This window comes from Mus caroli, chromosome 10 (genome assembly GCF_900094665.2).
Source record: "Mus caroli chromosome 10, CAROLI_EIJ_v1.1, whole genome shotgun sequence".
NCBI lineage: Eukaryota > Metazoa > Chordata > Mammalia > Rodentia > Muridae > Mus > Mus caroli.
This window is the reverse complement of record NC_034579.1, coordinates 99,900,189-99,924,266: the sequence shown is the minus strand read 5'-3', so window position 1 is coordinate 99,924,266 and position 24,078 is coordinate 99,900,189. Positions and strand designations below refer to the sequence as shown.

General features: G+C 34.5%; 1 protein-coding gene across 36 annotated transcripts in view; it reads right to left on the bottom strand.

The window, feature by feature from the left end:
• The window catches only part of Ppfia2 (PTPRF interacting protein alpha 2), a 460,521-nt gene that overhangs the window by 45,454 nt on the left and 390,989 nt on the right, over window positions 1–24,078 (bottom strand). For 12 of the 36 annotated variants that reach the window (XM_021175011.2, XM_029482325.1, XM_021175012.2 and 9 more), the window contains 3 exons: window positions 22,907–23,037; window positions 20,877–21,031; window positions 16,188–16,281 (listed from right to left, as the gene is read on the bottom strand). In XM_021175011.2, coding sequence (XP_021030670.1) covers window positions 16,188–16,281; window positions 20,877–21,031; window positions 22,907–23,037 — 380 coding nt within the window. Of the gene's footprint in view, window positions 1–3,767; window positions 3,777–16,187; window positions 16,282–20,876; window positions 21,032–22,906; window positions 23,038–24,078 lie in introns of all 36 variants that reach the window. The other 24 variants (XM_029482317.1, XM_029482323.1, XM_029482322.1 and 21 more) reach the window with 3 other exon arrangements.

Below are 24,078 nucleotides of genomic sequence, written 5' to 3'. Positions count from 1 at the left end.
TAAGAGATAACATTCATTCATCATTAAATATGTGTGAAGCCTTGTCTAGCTTAAGTGCAAGTGAATGTATATAGGGTCATATAAATGAATTAACTCTCCATGGTAACTCACTATGCTGTGTATTGACACACGTGAACACAGGAACAGATGTTACTTACAATCAGAAATGGAGGAGAAAATCAAAGGCTTAATCCCCAACAATCTGACCACAAAATCTGAAACTTTTAAAAAGCTAAATAATGAAGAGAGTAATTGTGTTTTTCTTGTTGTAGGTAAAAATAAAGATACGTCCCAGCTTCTCTTTCCTGAGGCTCACTCATTTATGTCTTTCTGTCCACTGTGATGCCTGGCGATTCTTATCTGTGTACCATGGGAAGATTGCTTTACGTTGCCATTCCTACTGAGTTCTGTGTCTTGCCCAGAAGATGATGGAAATAGCTAATAGAACAAAAATCGAATCTGTGAACTTGCTGTTACAGTGATTACCTGTGTTACTGCCATCTCATAGTTGAAAGGCATGACTTGAGAGTTTATGGTACAGTGTACTTCATTGAAAGAACTTAGTTAAAACTAAGAGAAATAAATGTGTGGCTTGAGAAAATTTTCAAATGATTCGATGCTACATACACTACAGTAGTGACTCATGTGACAGGCCTAGAAACCTGGACATAGTCCCGAGGTGAAAAGTTCACAGAAACTTAGTCTCCTGGAACCGTGGCATCCTGTTATAACGAATGCTCCAAATCTGTCCTTGCTTTAGTCAGTGAAAGGATCTATGTGCTTTCCCTCAATATTGTTTTATTATAAGTGCCTCTAAGGATTGATTTTGACATATAGCTAAGTTAGATTTCTTCACCAGTCCTAGGCAGTCCTTGAGCTGACCCTGATCATGGATAGCTGAGCTAATCCCATACACACAGGAATTTAAGCAGGAAGGTGGACTATACAATAGACTGGAATTGGAAGTATGGCAAGGACATGAAGTCCTTGCCCCTGGCTTCTAAGATTAAGCTGACTTTAGGTGTGGCTGCTTTTGATTGCAGTTTTTCTTTCTTTTTTTTTTTTTTTTTTTTTTTGGTTTTTCGAGACAGGGTTTCTCTGTGTAGCCTTGGCTGTCCTGGAACTCACTCTATAGACCAGGCTGGCCTCGAACTCAGAAATCCGCCTGCCTCTGCCTCCCGAGTGCTGGGATTAAAGGCGGATCCCAGTTGGTTCCTGTTAGTTTTTTGTATGCATTCCTGTTTTGTGTAAAAGTCACTTATAAGACTGGTGCTTGCTTTGAGACGAATCACATCCAGATACAGCACTCCCTTGTGTCCATGTCTGTTTGTCACCTCCTTTTCATCGCCAACTCCTTGCCCACCTGTAACCGGAACTCCAAAATTTCTTCCACAGATTGAGGGAGGCCGACTGGGGCCAATCAGCGGCAATTCGACAATTTAATCATAAGTTCTTAATGTTGTGTCAGCAGCTATGTCTTCCAAATAAAGTGTTATTAGGAAATGTTCCTAGATTTCATAGAGTTATTCAGTGTCAAATCTATTAGAATCCAACAGATGACAGGGTACGATTTAATCTTCTCACAGTTCAGCTAAAGAGTGGGTATGCTACATACAAGCATAAAGTCACAGCCCTATAATGCAAATGTTGGAGAGGCCAAAGTAGGAAAATTATCAGTTTGATGCCAGCCTGAACTACATAGGAAATGAGGGTGCAATTTATTACTCTATTATGAAGGAATTTGTATTTCTTGATCAAATCTATGGATATCCTGCTAACATCTGAAAGTTGGGATTCTTGAATGCAAAGGTGAATACTGTATGGTGCCACCTAATCTATGAAACATCTGCAAACTGATAAATCGTATCATAATTAACATAATTATTCTGAATAGAAATACATCCAAAATCCCAATCAGATGCCTCAGAACACTGATTACTTAAACATATCGTTGGCTTCATAAATCTGAGTTTCAAATTCGAAATTAACAATGTTGATTGATTTTTAAACTACAGCATACAACGATAATATGTATGGGAAGGAGTATGTAGGTGTCAGGATACTGGGTACTTTCATACCAAGCTTTGAATTTATCCATATTTAAACCTTTTTTTTTTTTATTCTAGAAACTCTGGAATATAGGTGCTAATATCAGGGAAGAAATGTAATTTATTTGTGAGTTTGAGTTTGGATTTACATAATTTCCTCCTTCAATTTATTTGAATGTAATCACTTTCAAAACCATGAAAAAGAAGTAAACACGTATGCTGACTGTGTTTAAGGAATACAATTAGCCATGCTGCTTTTGAGAACTGGGGGGTGGGGGGGAGGCTTGTATTACTTTCCATTAAATGATGTCATTTTTATTTGACACTGCAGTCTGAAATCTCTACTCACTTCCTGATAGACATAGAACATTTACTGGAAATAAATTTACCAGACATAAATGCTTTAAAAATGCACTGCATATTTTGCCTATTACTTTAAAACTTTGCTTATTATATGAATACCCTAATTTTATTTCTAATAATAAAATTTTATTTTTTTCTCACTTTTTAAAATCTTATCAGAGTTTGGAGAAAAAAAAGTTGAAATTAAAATATACTTCCACCATTTTACATCTGCCTTTCCTTCCTCAAGTCTCTCTTGGGCTTCTCTTTGACTTTCTATCGATGTGACAACTTTCTTTTCTTTAATTGTTGTTACATAAACCCTGCCTCTCCACCCAGAAATGCCCCAATACCCAAATATGACTTAATATTCTAAATATATACCTAAAACCTGTTTAGTCTATATAATAATATATGCTCATCAGCCTATATAATTTTATATGCTAGGTCCATACATATACACACACACACTCTACCATATACATACGTGCATATATATATATATGTATATATATATATATATGTATGTATATGTATATATGCATATTTACAAACACACACACACACACACACACACACACACACACACACACACACACGATTTCCAGATGACCATTTGCTATTGGATAACCAATTGGTGTGCTCTTCCCTGGAGAAGAATATTCTCTTTCTCAATATTCATTAGTTGCCTATAGTTCTTTGTCTAGCAATGAGAACTTGTGTGATTTTTTTTCCTTTCCATGAAAGAGGGGTGTTACATTTGAAACTATTATTTGAGAACTATGTTTTGGATCACTAAGAAAATATCCATTAAAATAATAAACATTTGGAAAAGGCACAGATTTTGCCAACAACTAGGGTTAGCTTAGCCATCATAAAAACCTTGCCGGGGGAATGCAACCCTTTACCAGTTCTAGCTAAGTAAGTTCTGAAAACAGACAAGTTCCTCTCCTGAATATAATATTAAAGAAGCACAGCACGTGCCCAAGGAAAGTGCATTTTCAGATGTGCAGTACAGAGGGGGTAAAGCTCATCTTGAAAGCGCAACTTGATGCTTAGAGAGCTCCATTGACTCCCGAAGCCAGACTCAACTTGAGAGCTAGTGGGATAAAGTCTGCAGGGTCACTTTGCATGCATCCCAGAGAAGTAAGCACTAACAGTGTCTGAAAGGCCAGTGGAATTCAAATGTCAATATTTCTCTGAACCAATGATCCCTTTTTTCTGTGGATAAATGAGTGACCATCGTGAATTTCATTTTAGGTCAGAGGCAGTGCAGTTTGTGTTACAACTGAAAAGAGAAGTACTAAAGGTAATAAAACAAAATAAAAGATGGTGCTGAAAATCAACACGGTCAGCAGTCGTTGTGAGTCAACTTACCCCGATGTGCTTTTCATGAGATGGGGAAGGATGGGTGGAAAAGAAAAGCACACAAATGTTAATGGATACATTTCAATCCAAAGAAAGCCATGGAATAAAACAACAGCATCATTTCAGATGTGAGAAATCTCATGGGAGAACACCATGGTGCCTTAGAAAATAGTTCAGTAGTGGTAGTACTGTTTTTATTCCACCATGGTTCACAAACTATGTCAGGAAGGCTAGTTAAGCTGAAGGCAGGTCTGGCAGTTGACCATTAAATCTATTATTTAGTATGAGCCACTCTGAAACATGCAGAGCCAAATTTTCTTAGCCTCTAGTACATCCCAGGAGGAAAGCAAAGAATATTGTTTACCTGTGGCCATATGTGTGTCATATTATAAATAGGGAAATTGCCTTACTTAACAGTCTACAGTCTTTGAAGGACACTGTAAAATCTTAAGACAAACTTCAAAGCAGAGAGACATACCTTAAATGGAAAAAGCACTAATTTGAGGGTCAGAATATTTGGATTCCATTTTTCATATATATATATTTTGATAAAATTGCTAGCAGGAGCTTTATACAACTTTATCCAGTTGCAGAAATCTTATACTAACAAGTTCTACAATAATTATTATTTTTAAAAGACATGTACACCTGTAATAAGAACTGAAGAATATACAAAACAGCTCGATTATCTTCTGTTCTTTTATTACATTCTCTTTTATCTACACTATAAAAAACCAAATAGTAAATTTAATCCAATTATATGGACTTTAGTGGGAGACTTAGTTAGTTGAATAGATATTTATAAATGTTGCTTAGAAAAGGTGTAAAATGGGTGATTTTTCAATCCTACAAGACTGAGATCACTATAAAACCAATCTCATTCAAATTTAGGTTTGAACTTAGCCAATTACTCCCTGGAGGTAGTAGAGGCATTTAGAAAATATGGCAGTTAAATAATCCAACAAAAAGTCATGAGAATAATATTTTAAAAATTTCTACACAAAACATAGAATAATTTATAGAAAATGAAACTGTGTCTACAACTTATAAACTATATTCAATATAACAAAATATGAGGCAGAAAAATCTTATTTCAGAAATTAGGCAAAGTAAAGCATTTCCTTTTTGATTGCAAAGCTATTATAAAGAAAAGCTGGATGCGTGGCAGAACACGCTGCACATGCCTCCCCCAGTGGCATTCATTCAGAGAAACCAGGGAGCTTTGAGAAAATGTATATTCTTTGGCCTCAGATCCGGGACAGCTGCAGCAAGCTCTTTAAGTTTTCTTATAAAGCAAAACGTAAATGTCTAAAAATTGGCAACACAATATCCTAAGAAACTTAAGTCATTTCTTTTCACATCACACATGGAACAGAAATAAGATGTGACCTAAAAGAGATAATTTTATACATGTTAACAGGATTTTTTATCAACACAACTGTGTGCTGTATTGTGAACTTTGAACAAAAGGCATACAGCAGTTTCTGAGACTTCCAGGGAAACTGCATAGTGACCTCGGATGGATTATGACCAGGAGCAAAGGAATCACCCTTACCCTGACTGTGATTGAGGTATCATTTGTCAGTGACACGAGTTGATTAAATTTGTGCACAGGGAAGCATTAATAGTTCTAAGGTCTTCATTTGTCATACTTTTAAAAATTATAGATTGAAGAGTTATGGAAAAACAATTGAAATATAAAAATAATAGAAATTCTGAAAATCAATATAAAAGACAAATTTCAAAGTGGAGTTCATGGTTGTTGAATTTCTTATCAGTTTGTTTGATTTGTTTGGTATCTCATCAGTTGCCTAGAGTTTCTTCTTTTCAATACTTAATGAATTCTGAGTTGATATCTCACTTCAGAAAATTAAGTATTTTAGCTCAGAAATGTGTTATGCAAAGAACAAAATGTGTAGATTAAAAAGTGAAAAATGTCTGTGAGATTGTGTGGTATTAGCTTATATATATATATATATATATGTATATATATATATATATATCCTAGTTATGTTAATATAATATGTATACATACACACATGTATATATATATAATATTCCTCTTTTATATAAGGTATTTATTTTTCTCCTTTATATATCTTAATTTACCCTTTCCTACAATTATTTGCTTACATTAAGTTATGAATATTATTATTTTAATATCTATCATATTGTTCCAGATGTACGATGACAGGAATACAGATTTTTTTCAAGAACAGGCTTTCTTTAGTTAAGGATTCATTGAGTGTAACAATCAAAGATGGTTTCATGTATTCATAATGAAATAAGTTTTATTACTAATGAAAAAATAAGTCTAATAATGATATGTTTTGGAAACTTTAGTTTACTTTCAGCCCCAACAATTAACATATGGTTTTCGTGTGCATGTTTGTGTACATTCATATGGGTCTGTGTGTGTGTGTGTGTGTATTAGTGTGTGTATGTGTTTGTGTGCAAGTCTGTTGGTGTGTGTGTTTGTATGTGTTTGTTTGTGTGTGTGTGTCTGTGTACTTGTGAGTGTCTGTTTGTGTGTGCTTGTGCGTTTTTCTGTGTATATATGTGTATCTTTGTGTATATGTGTGTCTATGTGTTTGTGTGCAGGTCTGTGTGTTTTCCTGTGTGTTTCTTTCTATGTTCGTGTGTGTGTATGTCTCTGTGTGTTTGTGTATGTGTCTCTGTGTGCTTATGTGTGTCTGAGTGGGTTTGTGTGTGTCTATGGGTTTTATGTGTGTTTGTATCTGTGTGCTTATGTGTGTATATCTGTGTGTCTGTGCTTGTTAAGTATATGAGCTTTGTGTTTGAGTCTGTGTGTTTCTATGTGTGTGCTTGTGTGGTGACTGTATGTGTGTGTGTGTGTATGTGTCTGTGTTTTGTGTGCATGTCTGTGTGTTTCTCTGTGTGTATTTTTTTTCTGTGTCTTTGTGTGTGTATGTTTCTGTGTGTTTGTGTGTATCTCTATGTGTATATGTGTGAGTTTGTATGTGTGTCTGTATTTCCATGTGTTTTATTTGTATCTCTGTGTTTGTTTGTATCTTTGTGTCTATGTGTGTGCGCTTGTATGTGTCTTTGTGTGTAGTGTGTGTATGTGTGTGTGTGTGTGTGTGTGTGTGTGTGTGTGGTGTGTTAGTTTAACTAGTGGAGACTAACTTTTTCAATTGACCCAATGGAGTCTATACAGTCTGCTAAAAGTTAGGACCTCTGTTTTTTTTTTTTAATTTTTAAACCAGTCAAGTTTAGATTTGAATATTCAAATGAGAAGCTGCTCATTCAGTAAATCTCTTGCTTCCCAAGGTTCAAGTTTGTGAGTCACAAATACTTTAATTCATTTATCATTAGCAAATTCAGGAAAGAGTGGGAAGTAGTTGGAATAGATGAGTGTAATAAAGATTGCACTTGAAATCACACATGCACTTGAACTTATTGTGAATTCTTCTCTATTGAGCATTAATAGTGTATCTTTTAGTCTTGTAAACCTTAGAAATTTTTTGGCCTTGCTAAAGTCACAGATGCAGTAAGATTGGAATAATTAATCATAAAATGGCCTAGGAAATAGGTAGAAATAGTCTTGGATAAGTAGAGTAGTCTAGCTTTCTGGTGGTATTTTTCTTTCTGTCTTTCCATCCCTTTCCTTGATGCATTGTAAACTAATAAGCAGAAGACGAGTGTTGAGTGGTTGGAAAAGAACGAACTCACTAAGAAGAATCATAGAAAGTGGGAGGAGTATCAGTGAGAGAACAATACTATCCTAGGAGGCATGGAAGGCACATGAATGAACCAGGTACACTTCCCTACTGAGAGTTTTCTCCAGAAACTCAGACAGCCTGAGTTACATAGTAGAACATGCAAATTCATTGATGGCTATGGATAGGACTCACAGATAAAAGCAGAGTAAGGAAATTTAACATTTTTTTCTTCAGTTTACTGAAATTCTGTACATGAAATATTAGTCACAGAAGGGGCAAGGGAGGACATAAAAAGTATACTGAATATGGAAAGAAAGATATTATTAAAAGATCATTGCACTAAACTTAAGCAATAAAGACTGGTGTTAGGAACCAGTGATCTGTCCAAATAGGTAAGTTCAGAAGAATAATTAGCATCTAGTGCTTAGTGATCCTTATTAAGGACAAACAACATGTCTAAAAGGTATAGGTATAGCTCATCATAACAATACTTTATTCAATATTTGATTGTTAGTAATAACTTCAAGAAAATAGAATCCTCTAGAGTCTTTTAAAAAGATTATGAAATCTTTATTTCCATAAGAATTTAACTATTTCTTTGCAAACAAACCTACACTGTCAACTCATATTTAGAATATGTAGAATTTACAGAATATATTAGAGTATGTCTGCACATGTGTATGTATATATATTACATAAAATTTTAAGTGAGAAGCATTTGAGTCTAAAAATTATTATTCCATAAAATGATGGAACGTTAGTGGGTCAACTCTGAATAGAAATTTGCTTCAGGAGTGGCCATAGATAGGATATACTTCTTCAAAGACTTTAAGAAATGTAGATACTGTAGAGGAATTGAGAGGAATGGGGGGAGGGAGCATAATCAGGATATATTATGTCAGAAAAAGTTTTGTTTTTCAATATAAGGGAACAAAAGAAAAGTAATTAGAAGAAATGTAGTTACTATTGCATAGCTGTTTTCTTCATATTGAATTTATATCTAAGAGAAAGCAGGGAAACTCAGAAACAGGAAGCTCAAGAGAACTTAAAAAGTTCTGAGCTGATAAATCTTATAAGACTCTTTTGAAATTGTCTACAGCAGTGATTCTAAACTTGGATGACCCCTGTTGGGGTTGAAAGACCCTTTCACAGGTGATGCATAAGATGATTGGAAACCAAATATATTTACATTATGATTCACTATAGTATTTAAATTACAGTTATGAACTAGCAACAAAAATAATTTTATGACTAAGGGTCACCCCAATGGGAAGGACTGTATTAAAGGTCATGACATTAGGAAGGTTGAAAGGTATTACTCTACAAGCTTCATGGAATCGTCTTCAGGAATCAGGTTTTCATGAATCCTGACTCATGTTGAGTGTACAGGCTGGTTTCGTGTGTCGACTTGACACAAGGTTGAGTTATCACAGAGAAAGAATCCTCCCTTGAGGAAATGCCTTCACGAGGTCCAGCTGTAAGGCATTTTCTCAGTTAGTGATCAAAGGAGTAGGTTTTATTGTGAGTGGTGGCTTCTCTGGGTTGGTAGTACTGAGTTCTATAAGAAAGCAAGCTTAGCAAGCCAGGGGAGGTAATCTAGTAAGCAGTATCCTTCCATGGTCTCTGCATCAGCTCCTGGCTCTAGGTTCCCCCAGTGTGTGAGTTCCTGTCCTGACTTCTTTTGGTGATGAGCCACAGCAATGTGGAAGTGTAAGCTAAATAAGCCCTCTCCTCCCTAACTTGCTTCTTGGTCATGATGTTTTGTAGAGGAATAGAAACCCTGACTAAGACATTTGAGTTAGATATTTTAGTGATGGTAGCTACCTTGGAGTCACCCATTCTTTTGAAAGTAATTGAATAAACTCATTAGACCACCAAGCTAAACTCTGGATGGCTTTTTTTTTCTTATTGTCAATGCTGTATGTGGGGTGAATAGATGCTGATCTGGGTCTTCCAAGGTAAAGTCATTTGAAAGTAGAGCTAATATGTAATACTATATTTGCTACAATGAATATATTGAATTATCCTTGGCTAAGGTCAGCACTGTATTTAAATGTAGCGTAATTACTGGAATTTCTTCATTTGGTAAAGGAAAACAATTATTATTTATTACTAAATTTTAGAGAGATAAGTTTTAAATAAATAAACACTATAGTCTCGTATTTCATGTGTTCAGATTATTGCATGGCTTTTTTCTCATGAATGTAATATTTTTATAAATAGAATAATATGTGTATTGTATCTATACATGTATTATAACAGAAAGCATTATTTTTGTAAACAAATACATTTCCTGAAATTTTATTCCATGTAGTACCTGGAACAGTATGCTTCCCTTTTAAAAATATTGTTTTTAGAGATGATAGTATTATATCATTTCTGCTTCACTTTTCACTCTCAAAATTGTCTCATGTATCATCTTGTTCCTTTTTGAATTCTTGAATTTTTTTCTTTAATTGTTCCTAAATTTATATATAGATATGCATATGTATGTGTGTGAATTTCTAAATCCACAAATACAAACTTCTCAATCTGTGTAATGTCTCAGTTTGTATAGTTCTGTTTATTTGTGTGTATATGTCTTCAGGATTGCCTATTTGATATTGGGTAATCAATTGTTGTGTTCTTCTCTGAGGAATTTCTCCTGCTCTGTTCTTATAACTTATTTGTAGTCCTTTGTCCAGAATTGAGACATCATAAGATTCCCCTGACCACATTAACATATTTATTGATATCATCCTTGTTCAGGTCATGTATTGTCAACTAATTTTGGTGGGAATTCAGAAATGCAGCTTTTGAACTTTCTAGGAGATTTACAGAAAAGCAGTTTGTGTGCCAAAGACTCCATGTGCTACAAGAGTAATATATATTAAATAAACAGAATGATGCCTAGCCTTGCGAATTTTATTTGTTCACTATTGTTATTGGTTGATGCAAATAAAACAGATATACTCATGATTATGGAATAAAATAAGAAGAATTAACTTAAGCAGAGACAATGTACACAAAGCAGTAGAGGAAACCCTAACCAATCCATTGATAAGGGTTTCAAACCATGAAGTTCAAGATGATAAGCCGAGCCAGATGTGGGTAGTGAAATAAGTAGAAACATGGCAACATGGCAGTATAGAGGCTACTTTTGAAGGTATTTGAAAACTATCCCAAGGAATCCAGGCAATGACTGAAGGATTTTAAGGCATTCAGAAATATAATTTAGATAAATATGTTTATCTAAAATATGAAGAATGGAATGTAGAAAGGCATTCTGGAACAAGAGAGTCTGGTATAGCATGAGAACTGCAGCTGCAAAGAGACGCTGGTCTAAAAGTTCAGAAAGAGTTGGAACCGGCAAGATTTAAAATAACATTGGCAGCCCTGTAAAGAGTCTGTACAGGGAAGTATGTAAGCAAATCAGAAGCCTGGGGCTTGGGTTTTGTAAACTTACTGGAAATTAGTATCTGTGTTTTGATTTGCTCTAAAGATCTTCTCTTTATCAAGTTCAAGCTCCAAATCATAATTCCATGTATTCTGGTAATGTACTTATGCAAGACAGCTGGATTGTTTTTTAAGAAGGCATTCAAATGTTCTTTTGACTTAAATTCAGCTCTTAATTGAACTCCAGAATCTTAGAGCAAGGACAACTTAAGAGCAGTTAATTCAATCTCTTAGGTAAAGTTGATTCTCCAATTAAAATCCTACCATGTGGACATGTTGATTCAATTGGTCTGAGTTGTATGTAGCCACAGCTCCACTCTCCCTTCCAGGTGTTAAGAACTTTCCTTGAAGAACTGCAATTACCAGTAGTAACTCTATGTTAAAGTTGGCTCCACTTTATCAGCTCAATGGCCTCTCTTTGGCCCTGGTTCTTATCAAAAGAACAGAAGAGCACATTTTTCCTTGACACAACTCTTGGCATTGCCTGGGATCACATTCTACACATTCAACCTATCTCCAATCTTTCTACCAGAATTAATCACAAATATATTTCCCAGAACTTTACACAAAGTCCACATACAATCTGGTTACCGCATAGAATTTTGATCCTTCACCACCTTTGCTGAGTGTGAAATTTCTTATTAGGCATTGTTCATTTACCTAATTTATAGAAATTATCTTCCCACCTCTGAGGAGCTACAAATATGTATGCACCTGTAAGTAAGTACACTTATAGTAGTCTTGCAGATGACAGAGAATTATATAATTATCTCTATTGAAATTCATAAATTTTTGACACATTTATAAAGGAGCTTACTGAAATGCTTTCTCTAAAATCTCAGGTGTACTTTTTCTTACATGGTTCGACAAAAACCTGTTCTTATTTTCGTCACTTATAATAGTGCCTTGTGTGTACTTTTCATTTTCGTTAGCAATCATCAAATCTTTTCTTCAGCTTCTTTTGTCTGAAAGGTCATTGGTCTTAATCTTGAAGAATATGTTTCAAATAAGAGCAACAGGTGGCTTTCAGACTGCGACACTTTCATTGTTCCCTCTAAAGACTTCTGACTTAGATAAATGGCCATGGAACCGGAAGCGCTTAAGTACAGTATTTTGTCCCCATGTGTGGCTCCATGCAGACATTCCTTGTAAAATGGAAATGTCAGTAACCTTCATGGAAGTCATTGGGCTATAACAATCCTAAATGAATGGATGAAGTGTTACAATTCGTCAAATTTGTCCTGGACTCATTTTTTGTTTGTTTAGGACTTACTAAGTCAAATTAATAATAGGATTTTTAGTCAGACCAATAGTAGAATTTATTTAGAAAATCAAATTCTTCCAGAATTTGTAAAAACTTGGACTTTAGTATCTAATTAGCTCTTATCATTTTAACTTCTCTAAATCAAAATAATTCTTAAAAGCATAATGCATGTATGTGAGTTCAATCATGCTTATCTTATAATCAAATGTTACTCTACAGTTGAATTAAAATAACTCTCTCTCTTTTTTCACTCTTTTCCTTTCTTCAAACAGATCAGATATAGATAAACATACACAGAAGAAAGCACTCCCATTTCCCTTACCTTTAGCTTTCATGCAAGAGCAGTAAATTATTATTCCTGGTTAGTCTTTGTGTCTTACTTAGTTTCACAAAATATTTTTAATTCTTCTTGGCTGGAGCAAAACAGATCTCTAATGTGATAGGTCAGTCAAGTACAGGCACAAATCCAATCTCTGGGTTCTGAGGAAGAGTGTGAGACATATTTTCCCGGAGAAATATTGGAAATATTGGGCTTAGGTTCTAAGAAGTTCTACTATACTAGATCATTTTAGTTAGCTGCCCACCAGAAGATTATAAGTGATGGTATGGACCTTGACTGACATATACTGGCTGTAGAGAAAATTCTTGTTTTTCATACTTTAACTGGATTTTAATAAACGTGCTTATGAAAGCACATTGCAGAGATATGATCTCTTATTTTCATCTGGATGAACCCTGGCTCTGATTTCTCATGAACCTGCTAAAGGTTCAGTCTTTACCAGTTGCTTCTCTTTTATACTTTACGTAACTGAAGTCCATTTCTATAGTGCACCTAGAAAAATTTCCTTCCAAGTACACAGCACCACGTAGAAAGGAAAACATCTTCACATCTTTGAACACAAGTTCTGGACTCCAACTCATTTATAACTTAAAACTAGCTCTCAGTTACTAGATAAATATTTATTTAGTGGAAAACGTTGCAGAGTCTTGTGGTACCTTAGAGTATGAATAATTTAAGTGGCATTTGCTTTGCTTAGAGATATACGCTCACTCTGAACCTTTCAAATGCTAAAGATTAAAAGTGAAGCATCTCAAAACATAATACAAATTATGCATGGAAATAGAGCCTCAGGACTGTGATGGGAATAAATTAGCCAAATCTATAGAGCTTCACTTTGAGCTCTTTGAAGTTCTGATATAAAGATTCATTGGTGGTGATTAAGGTTGACTGCTGTGCTCCAAGGATACAGTTGCTCCTCTAGTGTGGATGCTGTTGCTAGCTGAACTGGAGTGTAAATTGATTCAAATACAAAATCAATGTTCACTTAGTAGTGTTATCTGTTCAGGAGGATGTAAAAAATAAACAAAACTCATACAATATTTTTCAACTATACATGAAGATGTGGGAGATTGTTTTAGCACATCTACTTTCACTGAAAATTGATACAATGTTTAGAAACCATGGGGAATATAACCATAAATAATTATGCTAAAATTTCAATGACTAATGCGTTTGGAGATAAATAATCACTGAGCAACATTTCTATTGTTTTTGAAAAGTGCCCTGCTTACCCATGGTTGTCTTCAGAGTTAGGTAGTGTTTTTCAAGCATACATCTTTAGCTTTACTCCCATCCCATACCAAGTTTCTTGGGATCAAAGAAGACGCTACAAATGCAAACTCTTTGGATCAATATATGTTAAATGGTCTAGAATGACAACTCTACAGAGTGAAGCTATAAGGAAGAAAGTGTACATATAATTCATTATGGCTGGGTTTTAGGTCAGTGCTTCAGTGTTTGCTAGCACACACGTGGTCCTCCAGCATCACAGCAATAAGGAAACTTGACAGCACTTAGAAACACCATGGAGACAAACCTCTGAGTACTCATGGGAAGAGTTTTCTAGAGTAGTATAATTAAATGGGAAGACGAACCCTAAATGTGGGTGGTGCTATATCAGGGTTGGACTTCTCAATAAGAACTGTGTCCTCTGAAACTTTGAGTCAACAATGAACATTTCCTGTCTTGGATGGCTATTGTTAGATATCTTGTGACAGCAAGAGAAAACCAACTAAGGAAGAACCTTAGAAGAGCATCATGTATACTTGACATAAAATTTGGGTGAATTGAAGCTCATTCAGAAATTGAGAGGTTTTGGTTTTGTTGGATTGCTTGTCTACACTAGTCCATATTTGGCTAATTCACAACAGTCTATGTTTTTCTGTTTAAGAGATGAATGTTTAAAACACTGGCTGGATGACTAAGAAAAGCAAATAAGCACTTCATGATCAGGATGATAGGAAGGTGAAGATGCAAAGTTCTTATTCCCAGCTATTCCCATTGCCAATGTTTAAAAAGGAGATGTTTGTTCCCATTGATAGAAAGAAGCACCTATAATCTAGTTAGAGAAGATAGGGAAGGATGGGTAAGATCTCACCATCTAACACATGCAGAGAGGTCACACGATAAACATGACAACAACACGTGGAGATGACATTCTGAGAATAAATGGCTCAATCCTTAAAAGACTCAGAGAGCAAAGGCAGGAACTGAATGAGGACTTCCAAGACTTTTGACAGGAAATACTCGATTGATGAAGTTTCGGCTTAAGAACAAGCCACTGATATGTAATGAGAATAACAAACCAAAGAGTATAAACTGAAAGGTAATCAATACACAAATTAAGCATCACTTTTTGATAACCTTGCAACTGAGATAACAGTTTCATGCAAGTGCTGACTAAATGTAAGATTTAATCACATCAAGTCTTACTGCACTGACTGCCTATATATGCTGTTGAGTTCTGGAATGGAATAGTCAATATAAAGGGAATATTTATCTTTGTGTATTCTTTAATAAATTATGTCCACTAGGCAGATTTGTTTTAAAATTTCTTCTTTTTTATAGTTGCAGTAAACTAGCCAGAATATAAAGAAAGGAAAGAAAAGAAGAAAGTGCTCCAGAGATAGCTATGAAATTGATGATTTAACATTCTTATACAAATTAAGATATTTGAAGCAAGCTACAAGAAATAAATATTGATATATATCTTTAAATTATCAGTAACTAAATAAGAAACATTTCATGATCTGTCACTTATTCCTATTCAAGATATAACATTCTCAAAATATTTCTTTTCTAGATTGCATTTCTATTGGGTCTGGATAAATAGTTTCAGTAAATTATTGTCAACTAATAAATTATTACTAATGATGAGTCTGTGTTTTGTAACAGTAGAAAATATCTATCACAAAATGATATCTAGGTTAGTAATTATTCTTTAGTGGGAGGAAGCAGAAACATAAAAACATTAAAAAATAAGTTATTAATGTTTTAGAGAGTGGAGAAGGAGCGACTCACAAAGAGAATGTGAATAGAGAGAGATTATAATGCTTTTAAAGACTATACTCTCAGGGTGATGCTTTTTTAGTCACTGAAAATGTTACTACACAGCTAAAAATACGTTATTTATGGAATCCCTTTCTAACAGCTGTTGAAGCCCAAGATTTTTTTCCATTTTACAAGTCATTTAAATGTTCCATATTACATGTGAATGGAAAGATACACTATTGGTTTCCTGACAGATGCCAAACAATCTGTTCCTGCCTAAGATAACTTTATATTCAGCCAGAAGAAATATTTTTCCTTCTAAAGTCTCCTTTAGGAAGACTAGACACATAACTGTCATAAGAGGGAACACAAAATATCACTGCCATTTTGTCATGCCAAATCAGAACTTCATTTGACTTCAACAGTGCTGTCAATACTACTTCTAAGTATATTGCAAGTAACTACAGTTTGAAGTCAATGTCTTGGTCACTGGTTTCAACTGTGTCATTTCTGGTGTGGAAGAGCTTTATGCTGATTTGAATATCAAGTTCATTACTATCAATGTAGAACATGGGCACCATGTGCCTGAGATAATGCCAGGAACATTGTAAAGTGGTGTTAGTTCCCATTTCTTTCTTCCTTGCAAAAGAGACAAAAAAGTTAAAGGAGCATAACAAAGCATTAGAACGGTGAGAAAAATTAACCTCCAAACCTACTTTTTCTTCAGCCTTCTGTCCTTTTCAGCTTGAGTTCCAAGTTTGCCTAAGCCCAGGGATTCCTGTGCTGCAGCTTCTGTCTCCATGAAGCCTCCTGTGGAGAAGAGACTTGATATCAAAGTAGAGGTATGCATTCATTCTGAAGTTAACATCTTGAAGGATTATTGGAGCAACTAGTGAGAGGTGTGTTTTCTGTTAGGATTGCCCTGCTATTACTGTCTCAACATGCAGCAAAGAACAACGTTACCCACACACAAATGCACTGAGAAAATCAATGAGAAAAATGTACCTACCAATGATCATTCATTTTCAAAAGCATGGATGTGGAAGATAGTAAATGTGTATGTGTACCAACAGCCAATTGTACAATATTCAAAGCCCATGCCCATTCTGTTTGACTTTTCTAGTGAAAGGTAAGAGTGAGTAATTGAATAGCAAGCAATATCTCCCTTACATCAAGAAACGTTCTGCTGGATACAAACCTAGACATATGTTTTCAGTCCCAAATTTAAACATGCAGACACCCTTACTGGCTTCTGAAGGTTCTGCATACAGAGTTTCTAGAACTCACTGTGTACACCTGGCTGAGTCTTATGTTCTTATCAGAAGAATCATGCATTCTGAAATGGCCTTCTCTTTGTTAAATATATGCCTGAAACAATTTAGGTCTGTTATCAAAAGACCCCAGTAAGAATATTATGCTTGAATTAGTGTCAATACTAGTGGGGTAAGTAATTATAGTATGCAATATACTATAACATGCATATATATATATATGCATACTACATATACTATAACATGCATATATATATATAACATACTATAACATGCATATATATATATAACATGCATATACATATATATATATGCATGTTATAGTATATGTAGTATGCATGGTCTTGGTGTGAACAAGAGAAATTTCATGTGTGTCAGTTATGGAAATACACATTTTATAATGTCATTGATTTATAAACTGCTAACCACAGTAAAAAAATATGTGAGCTTAATACTACATCTTTCTTTCTCTTTGATATTTTGTGTACATAAAAAAGACATTAAGTCACATCCAAAGAAAATTATTCACTATTTTGAAGTAGATGAAGATATACACATGCTTTTAAATAGAAAAGATTTGTTATATGTGAACATAAGATTAGAAATCTTCAAATAATACCAATCTGATACTGATCATAACTTTATTCAAATACCATAACAAATGCCATCCTCCAAATTTAACCAATACACCAGACACTAGTGCAAGTCTCTTCATTATCCAATGGAAGTTAATTGTCATTCATTTCTTCTTTTTCCATAAAGTGATTTTAAGTACATGCTAGCTCTGAAAATAGATATGTGTGTGCAGTCAACAAAAGTGATGGTCAGGCAAGTTGATGGATCACTTTATTATATGAGGAACAGAATTTTAAGTATAATTATTTTCAGGAAAACAGCAAATAGTGTCTACCTATCCTAAAATTCTGATCTGCATGCTTACATTCATTTTGAGATCCTTTTTTAAATTTTATTATTTTTTATTAGATGTTTTCTTCATTTACATTTCAAATGCTTTCCCCTTTCCTAGTTTCCTCTCCCTCTGCTCCCCAACCCACTCACTCCCACTTCCTGGACCTGCATACCCCTATATTTATATTTTCTTGTTTAAAGGCTGAGGGCTTGACCATGATATGATTTCCTTATTATCAGAACAAAATGGTCAAGTAGTGACTATTGTTTTTCATTTATTTACTTTAAATTTTTTTGTAAATTAATTTAATTTACAAACTGATTTGTAAAGCTGGAGAGTATCAATACAGAATCTTGAGAAAAACTAACTTAATTCTTAGCCTGACATGTTATTACTGGGGTAGATAACTGTTTTTTTTTTAAGTCCCCTTTAATCAAAACACATCATTTATTTGTCCAGATTCAACTCGGTGTAATGGAGATAGAAGGCCAACTGCATTTTATTCCTTATATCCATGTGCAATGAATTCTGCAGGAAAGAGTTTTATTACGTAAGTGACTCACAGTGTTCTATGGAAAGCCACCCAGGGACGAACTGAAAGCCTCCTAGGGAGCATTTGCAGATCTGAAATTTTCCATTATGCACAGTAATAGAATATTTTGGCCTCGTTTCTCTCGTCGGTGTATATGCCTTATTGTATATCCATAAATTATCATTTATAATCAGAGGGTAACAATAAAAATGTTCTCTTAAAATGGAAATGAAGCGAATGACTGACTTAAAAGTCATAGAATTCTGGATGGCTCCATATGGTTTCTCTGCAGATTGATGAGCCAGGTCTATTTGATTAGCGAAAAGATGCTTTCAGTTTCCAGGATGTTGGATGAATCAGGCATTTTGGTTTTCAGAGTAATAAAAGAACAATGAACTTGTGATTTAAAGCTTTTTTCCCCCAAAATATTAAACGTTTAAATAAAACAGGATCATTTTTTTAAGCAATAGGAGCTTTGGAAGAAAAGAAAAATTCTATAGTGAGACTAGAATTGGGTTTTGTTACTTCCTGAGTTTGGAGGAATTGATATGACTGTAACTATAACTGAGTATAATTTCATAAATTCTGATCTAAAAATGCACAGCCTCTGAACATATAAAATAAATCTTAGATTGCTAAAAGACTGCATTTTCTAGGCTTTAAGTTATATCCTAACTCAATAAAACACAATTTTGTTTGAAAAAAAATCCTAATGGTTTAGTATTTTCTCCTCAAATTCAACTGAAAATAAATATTAAAAAAGATCTAAGTGTAAATGTCAACCAAAAGAATTTTAGAGGGAAAAGGTTAAAATATAGAGCATATGTTTTAAATAAAATGTTAATAAATGACCCTCATTTTAGCAAGCATTATTACAGCACAAATATGAGTTATACTACAATATGTTAAAATTGACCAATAATTTGGTAAAGTCCATGATAAGTCAGCAAATTAGATAAAACAAACATTGTTGACTGGTTTATATTTAAAAACAGCTTTTAATTTCCTATGTTATGTTTCCACTGACTAAGGATCCCTCCACCATGGAAATGAAAGCTGAAGAGGATTCAGCTGCCTCATTGAGTCATGACAGTCACAAGTGTGCATCAGCTCGCCATAGCTTCAGTTGCTTTGTGTGGTAGCACACCATGAGTGTCCGGGAAAGGATAATGAAAACATTTACTGTCACAAACTTCAAACGTGAACACCATGAATCTAAGTGATGTGGCATTGCGTGTAGATAATCGGTTTTTTAATTGAGTAATCCCAGAACATACCTAGATAGACATAAGATTTTCCATTAAAAGCACTTTAATCTTTTCCCAATAACTAATCTCTAAAGGGGAATACACTGAAAGATTCAACCTCCCACACCATTGTTTTCCTGCTGACTAATCAGGATGTAGGGCATAATGTTCATTGCCACTGCTCCTGTGTAATGCTTGTCTGATTCTCACCATGCTGCTCATACCCTGAGCTTTTAAAGCTGTAAGCAAACCCTCAGTGAAATAATTTTTTTTTTTTTTTAATAAGAGTTGCCTTGGTCATGGTATCTTTTCAACAAAAGGAACTTTGACGAAGACCATACTCTTCCCGAAGTATCAGGGATATATCTTTTATTTCAGAAATTTAAATAGTTAATTTTGGATAATTTTTATATGTATGAATGTGCTTATATATTCTTTTCATAGTTATACACTTATTTGGGATCATTTCAAAAATACTAATTCATATATTCCTATTATTAGTCACTCCTAATAACTTATCCTACCTTAACGTCAAATGCTTTATTTATGTATCCTAATCTCATTTTTATTCCTTAGAGTTCTTAGGGAGAAAGTGTGGTAGCTTTTACTTTTGCATTATATTTTATCCACTTGCATCTTATTTAGTCTGACATTCTCATTTCTTTTTTTGTGTTTTTAGGTTTCATCACTTTTCTGCCAAAAAATATTTTAAATTCACATAATTAAGATTTTATATTCTTACATGCTCTAAGTGACAGCATATTCTTCTATTTCTTTTGCCTGGTCCTTTTGTGTATGTATATAACATGTCTATGCATGCTCTTGTAGGGATGGCATGGGAATTCATGGGGATTGGCATGGATATATTGGTGTGTATGTGTGGCCATGCACATGCGTGTGCTTGTGGGTATCTTCCTTAATCATTCTCCACCTTATCTTTGTATTGTGAGTCACCCAATGAACATAAGGGTCACTGATGTATTTAGTATGGCTGCCCAGTAAGTGCCAAGAATCCCCCTATCTTTAACCCTACCAGCGTTGGAGTTACATATATGTACTGTCAGACTGACTTTTACATATGCTCTGGCAATCTGAACTCAAGTGCTTATAACTGCAAGTTTGGTATCTTATCAACTGAGCCATCTCACTAGCTCCTTTTATGGTGGCCTTTCTTAGGAAAATCACTAAGACATTGTTTCCTCGACAATAGAATATGCATGACAATAATAACACTTGATTCACAGTGTTAGTGTGATTTCATTAAATAAGCATTAATACACTCCGGCTTTTTATTTAGCCTTAGTTAGCTAAACTGACTTAACAAAGTTAACTAAACTAAAAGCTCACTCCTTAAGAAAAGGAACTTGCAGGTGAGAAATGAAATATGGGGAGACTCAGAAGGGACAAATTCAAGTAGTAGGAGAAAAGCAAAACCCCATACTTACGAAGCTGCCCGAGTCGAGCCTTCTCTTTTTTACCAAACAAGCGCCCGATTGAAGACTTGATTCCTTTCTTCTTGGGGGCTTTGTGGAGAGAATCTTGGCTGCTATTGGCACTGCCAAGCCCAAGACTGTCTGGCTCAAGAGAGGCAGATAAACTGCTTCAAAACACAAAAGAGGAAAGACTGTTCATTTCGATGCACTATCCACAGAGTACACAAGGTTTCTATCTTTTATAAGCGACAAAAGAAGGAGTAAGTAGATGTTGAAAGTGATTTTTCCACTTTTCTTCGCACCTTTCTCTACGTTATTGAAACGTATCTTCCTTGGTTCCTTGGGTCTCCAAATTTTGAATAGAAGTGAAACTCATTTTGTTCCAAACAACTTTTATTCCTGTACACCGTAAAACTACCACCTCAGCTCAATTTAATAACTGTATGTTTAATATATTTTTGTTGAACTTACAATTCATTATTTTTTCACATTTTTAAAAATTTAAACAGAATAACCCATGTCAATTTGTTAATTGCAAAAATGAAGCTGCTAATTTAACCCTTGTCTTTATGGGTGATCATTTTAGCCATCTTTTCTTTCCTTATCACACATTGAGACTAATTCACTTACTATAAATGACATCTTATTGGGATCTAAAAGCAAAACTTTAGAAATGTTCAACACCTTCTTCCTGATCTACAGCTATCAATAAGATAATACTTTTGTTGCATGGCAAACTGAAACGACTTCTACATGGTTGGTCAGTTTTCAATTTTGATCAATATGTCTGGCAATGTTTTAATACAACATGTTCACTAGATATTGCGATATATTGCTCATCTATACAATTTTTAACTTTACTAATCCTATGTGTTCTGAGTTTCTATACCCTAATCTTTATAAAGAAAGAGTTTTTCACATATGAAAATATAATCCTCTGCTTGTGAGGAATAAAAATGTACATTTGTTTGAAAGCAGTAATTGAAATCAACCTAATAGATATAAATGCCTATGTGCAAAGAAGTCATATTTTTCAATAATCATTTCTCATGAAGGTAATCATTAGAAAATGCAGTGATCTTTACAGAATTCTGTTCGTGTTCGGGTGTGTGGCTGCAACTGATAACCAAAGAGAAGGCTGGTGTGTAAGATTTAAAGTGAATACTGAGATATAATTACGCTATGATTATTAAAATCAATTTGAAAGTTTTAGACATTTGGATAGAATGGGATTTGGATGAAGAATTATATAGCAATGTAAAATACTCTCTCAGTATGTTTTCTTAAATTGTGGTCAGTGTTCATTCTCATGCTAAGACCTTTTTATCTGAGGATTTTGAATCAATTCAGTAGCACAGGATATACAATAAATGAGGCCCAGGGGTAGACTTTCCAGACCTTAATTCCTCTTATAATAAAAAAATGCAACACAATATAATACAATAAAAATTTGTAATCTTTTCCTACAAATAATATAATTATTTATCACTAGTCATAAACTTAATAGAAAATGTCTTCTTCATACAGAAGAGCAATTCTTATTCTCTACTAGGCTGGTAACAGAACACAAAGACAAAAATGTATTGGCTTGCTAATTTCAAAAGTAAAAGTGATACATGACCGGTAATTTACAAGAGATACGGAAAAGGGAAAAACAGGAAAAACAGGAAAAGAGCATGATGAAAAATTATATTTCAAGTCAAAATTATGTACATAAATTTATTTTTAATTATTTATATATGTATATCTGTATGTGAGTCTCTTGCACATGAGTACAGGTGTCTGCAGATGGTATTAGAGGCTACTGGATCCCTTGGAGCTAAAGGTCTATGCACTGAGGAGCTGTCCAAAGTAGGTGCTGGGAAGCAGGTGCTTGGAAGCAGACTCTGGTCCTCTGCAAAAGCAGTAAGCACTCTTAACAACTGAGTCCTCCTTGAGTCTTATTTTTATCTAAGTTATCAAATAATTTATTTGGTAATTGTGAAGAAAGACAAAGAATTTGGGGAAGGAAGTATTTAATGTGTGCACTGCTTGAGCCTTACCTCCGGGCATCATTGTGGTAGGAAGAAGGTAAGGTGTGAGTCATTCTGACGGCTCTGGGTGTTGGGGGAGGAGAAGTCTCACATTTAATTGTGGCTTTATCTTCCCGTCCATCTTCTTCCACCACTGCAATCTAGAAATAGGAGCCATACATTCAGTGAGCTAATTATAAGTCCAAATGAAAGTGCCTCAAAGGAAGACACATTAAGGTAAGGATACTAGAGTGATTCTAACACAGACATACATGTCTTACACAGGCAAGCTCTTATTAGTAAAGGTATGATCTTCATATCTATTTAAGATTAAAGCTGATATATCTTGAAACTAATGAGCTATTACCTAGAAATGTGGTTTGAGGGTAAAAAGGTCATATATCCATAGGAAACTATTCTTTTTTTAAAAAATATTTATTTATTATTATATCTAAGTACACTGTAGCTGTCTTTAGACGCACCAGAAGAGGGTGTTTCATTACGGATGGTTGTGAGCCACCATGTGGTTGCTGGGACTTGAACTCAGGACCTTTGGAAGAGCAGTCGGTGCTCTTAACCACTGAGCCATCTCTCCAGCCCCAGAAAACTATTCTTGCCATTCGTGGACACACATTTTATTTTCAATAATATATATAAACCCAGCACCTCTCACATTAGGCAAGGATGCCTCTGAGCCGCACTGCCATTCCCTGGATGGATGCTCTCTACAAAAGGACCTGGACACATTTCAGGAAATGTATTCAAGAAAAGAAGTTATGCCTAGTAAGGGTCTTACAGCAAAGGCATCCTTAAGCAAACATGGAAAAGGGGAAGGAAGACAAGTTGATAAAATATGCTTTGTCAGAAAAAGTGCTCTACATTAGTCAATATAATGAAACACAGAGTAAGCATGTTTAAGACACGTAGTCAGAGTGCTCAATAAACATTTATACAGAGAAAACAAAATAAAACATGTTGTGGGTAATACGAAATGTAGTTTTTTTTTTCCAGTGAGGCAAATGACAGCTAAGAACATAATTCCTAAAAATTGTTCAATTTTGCTACAATTGATGGGAAAATTTGAAAGCAAGCACAAAATATGTGAAGTTTGAGAGCAAAGAGTAATATTGTTCAGAATCCTGAAAAACTCCAAAACAGCATTCAGTTTTCGGGAAATAGAAATAAAAAATGATTATTCAAAT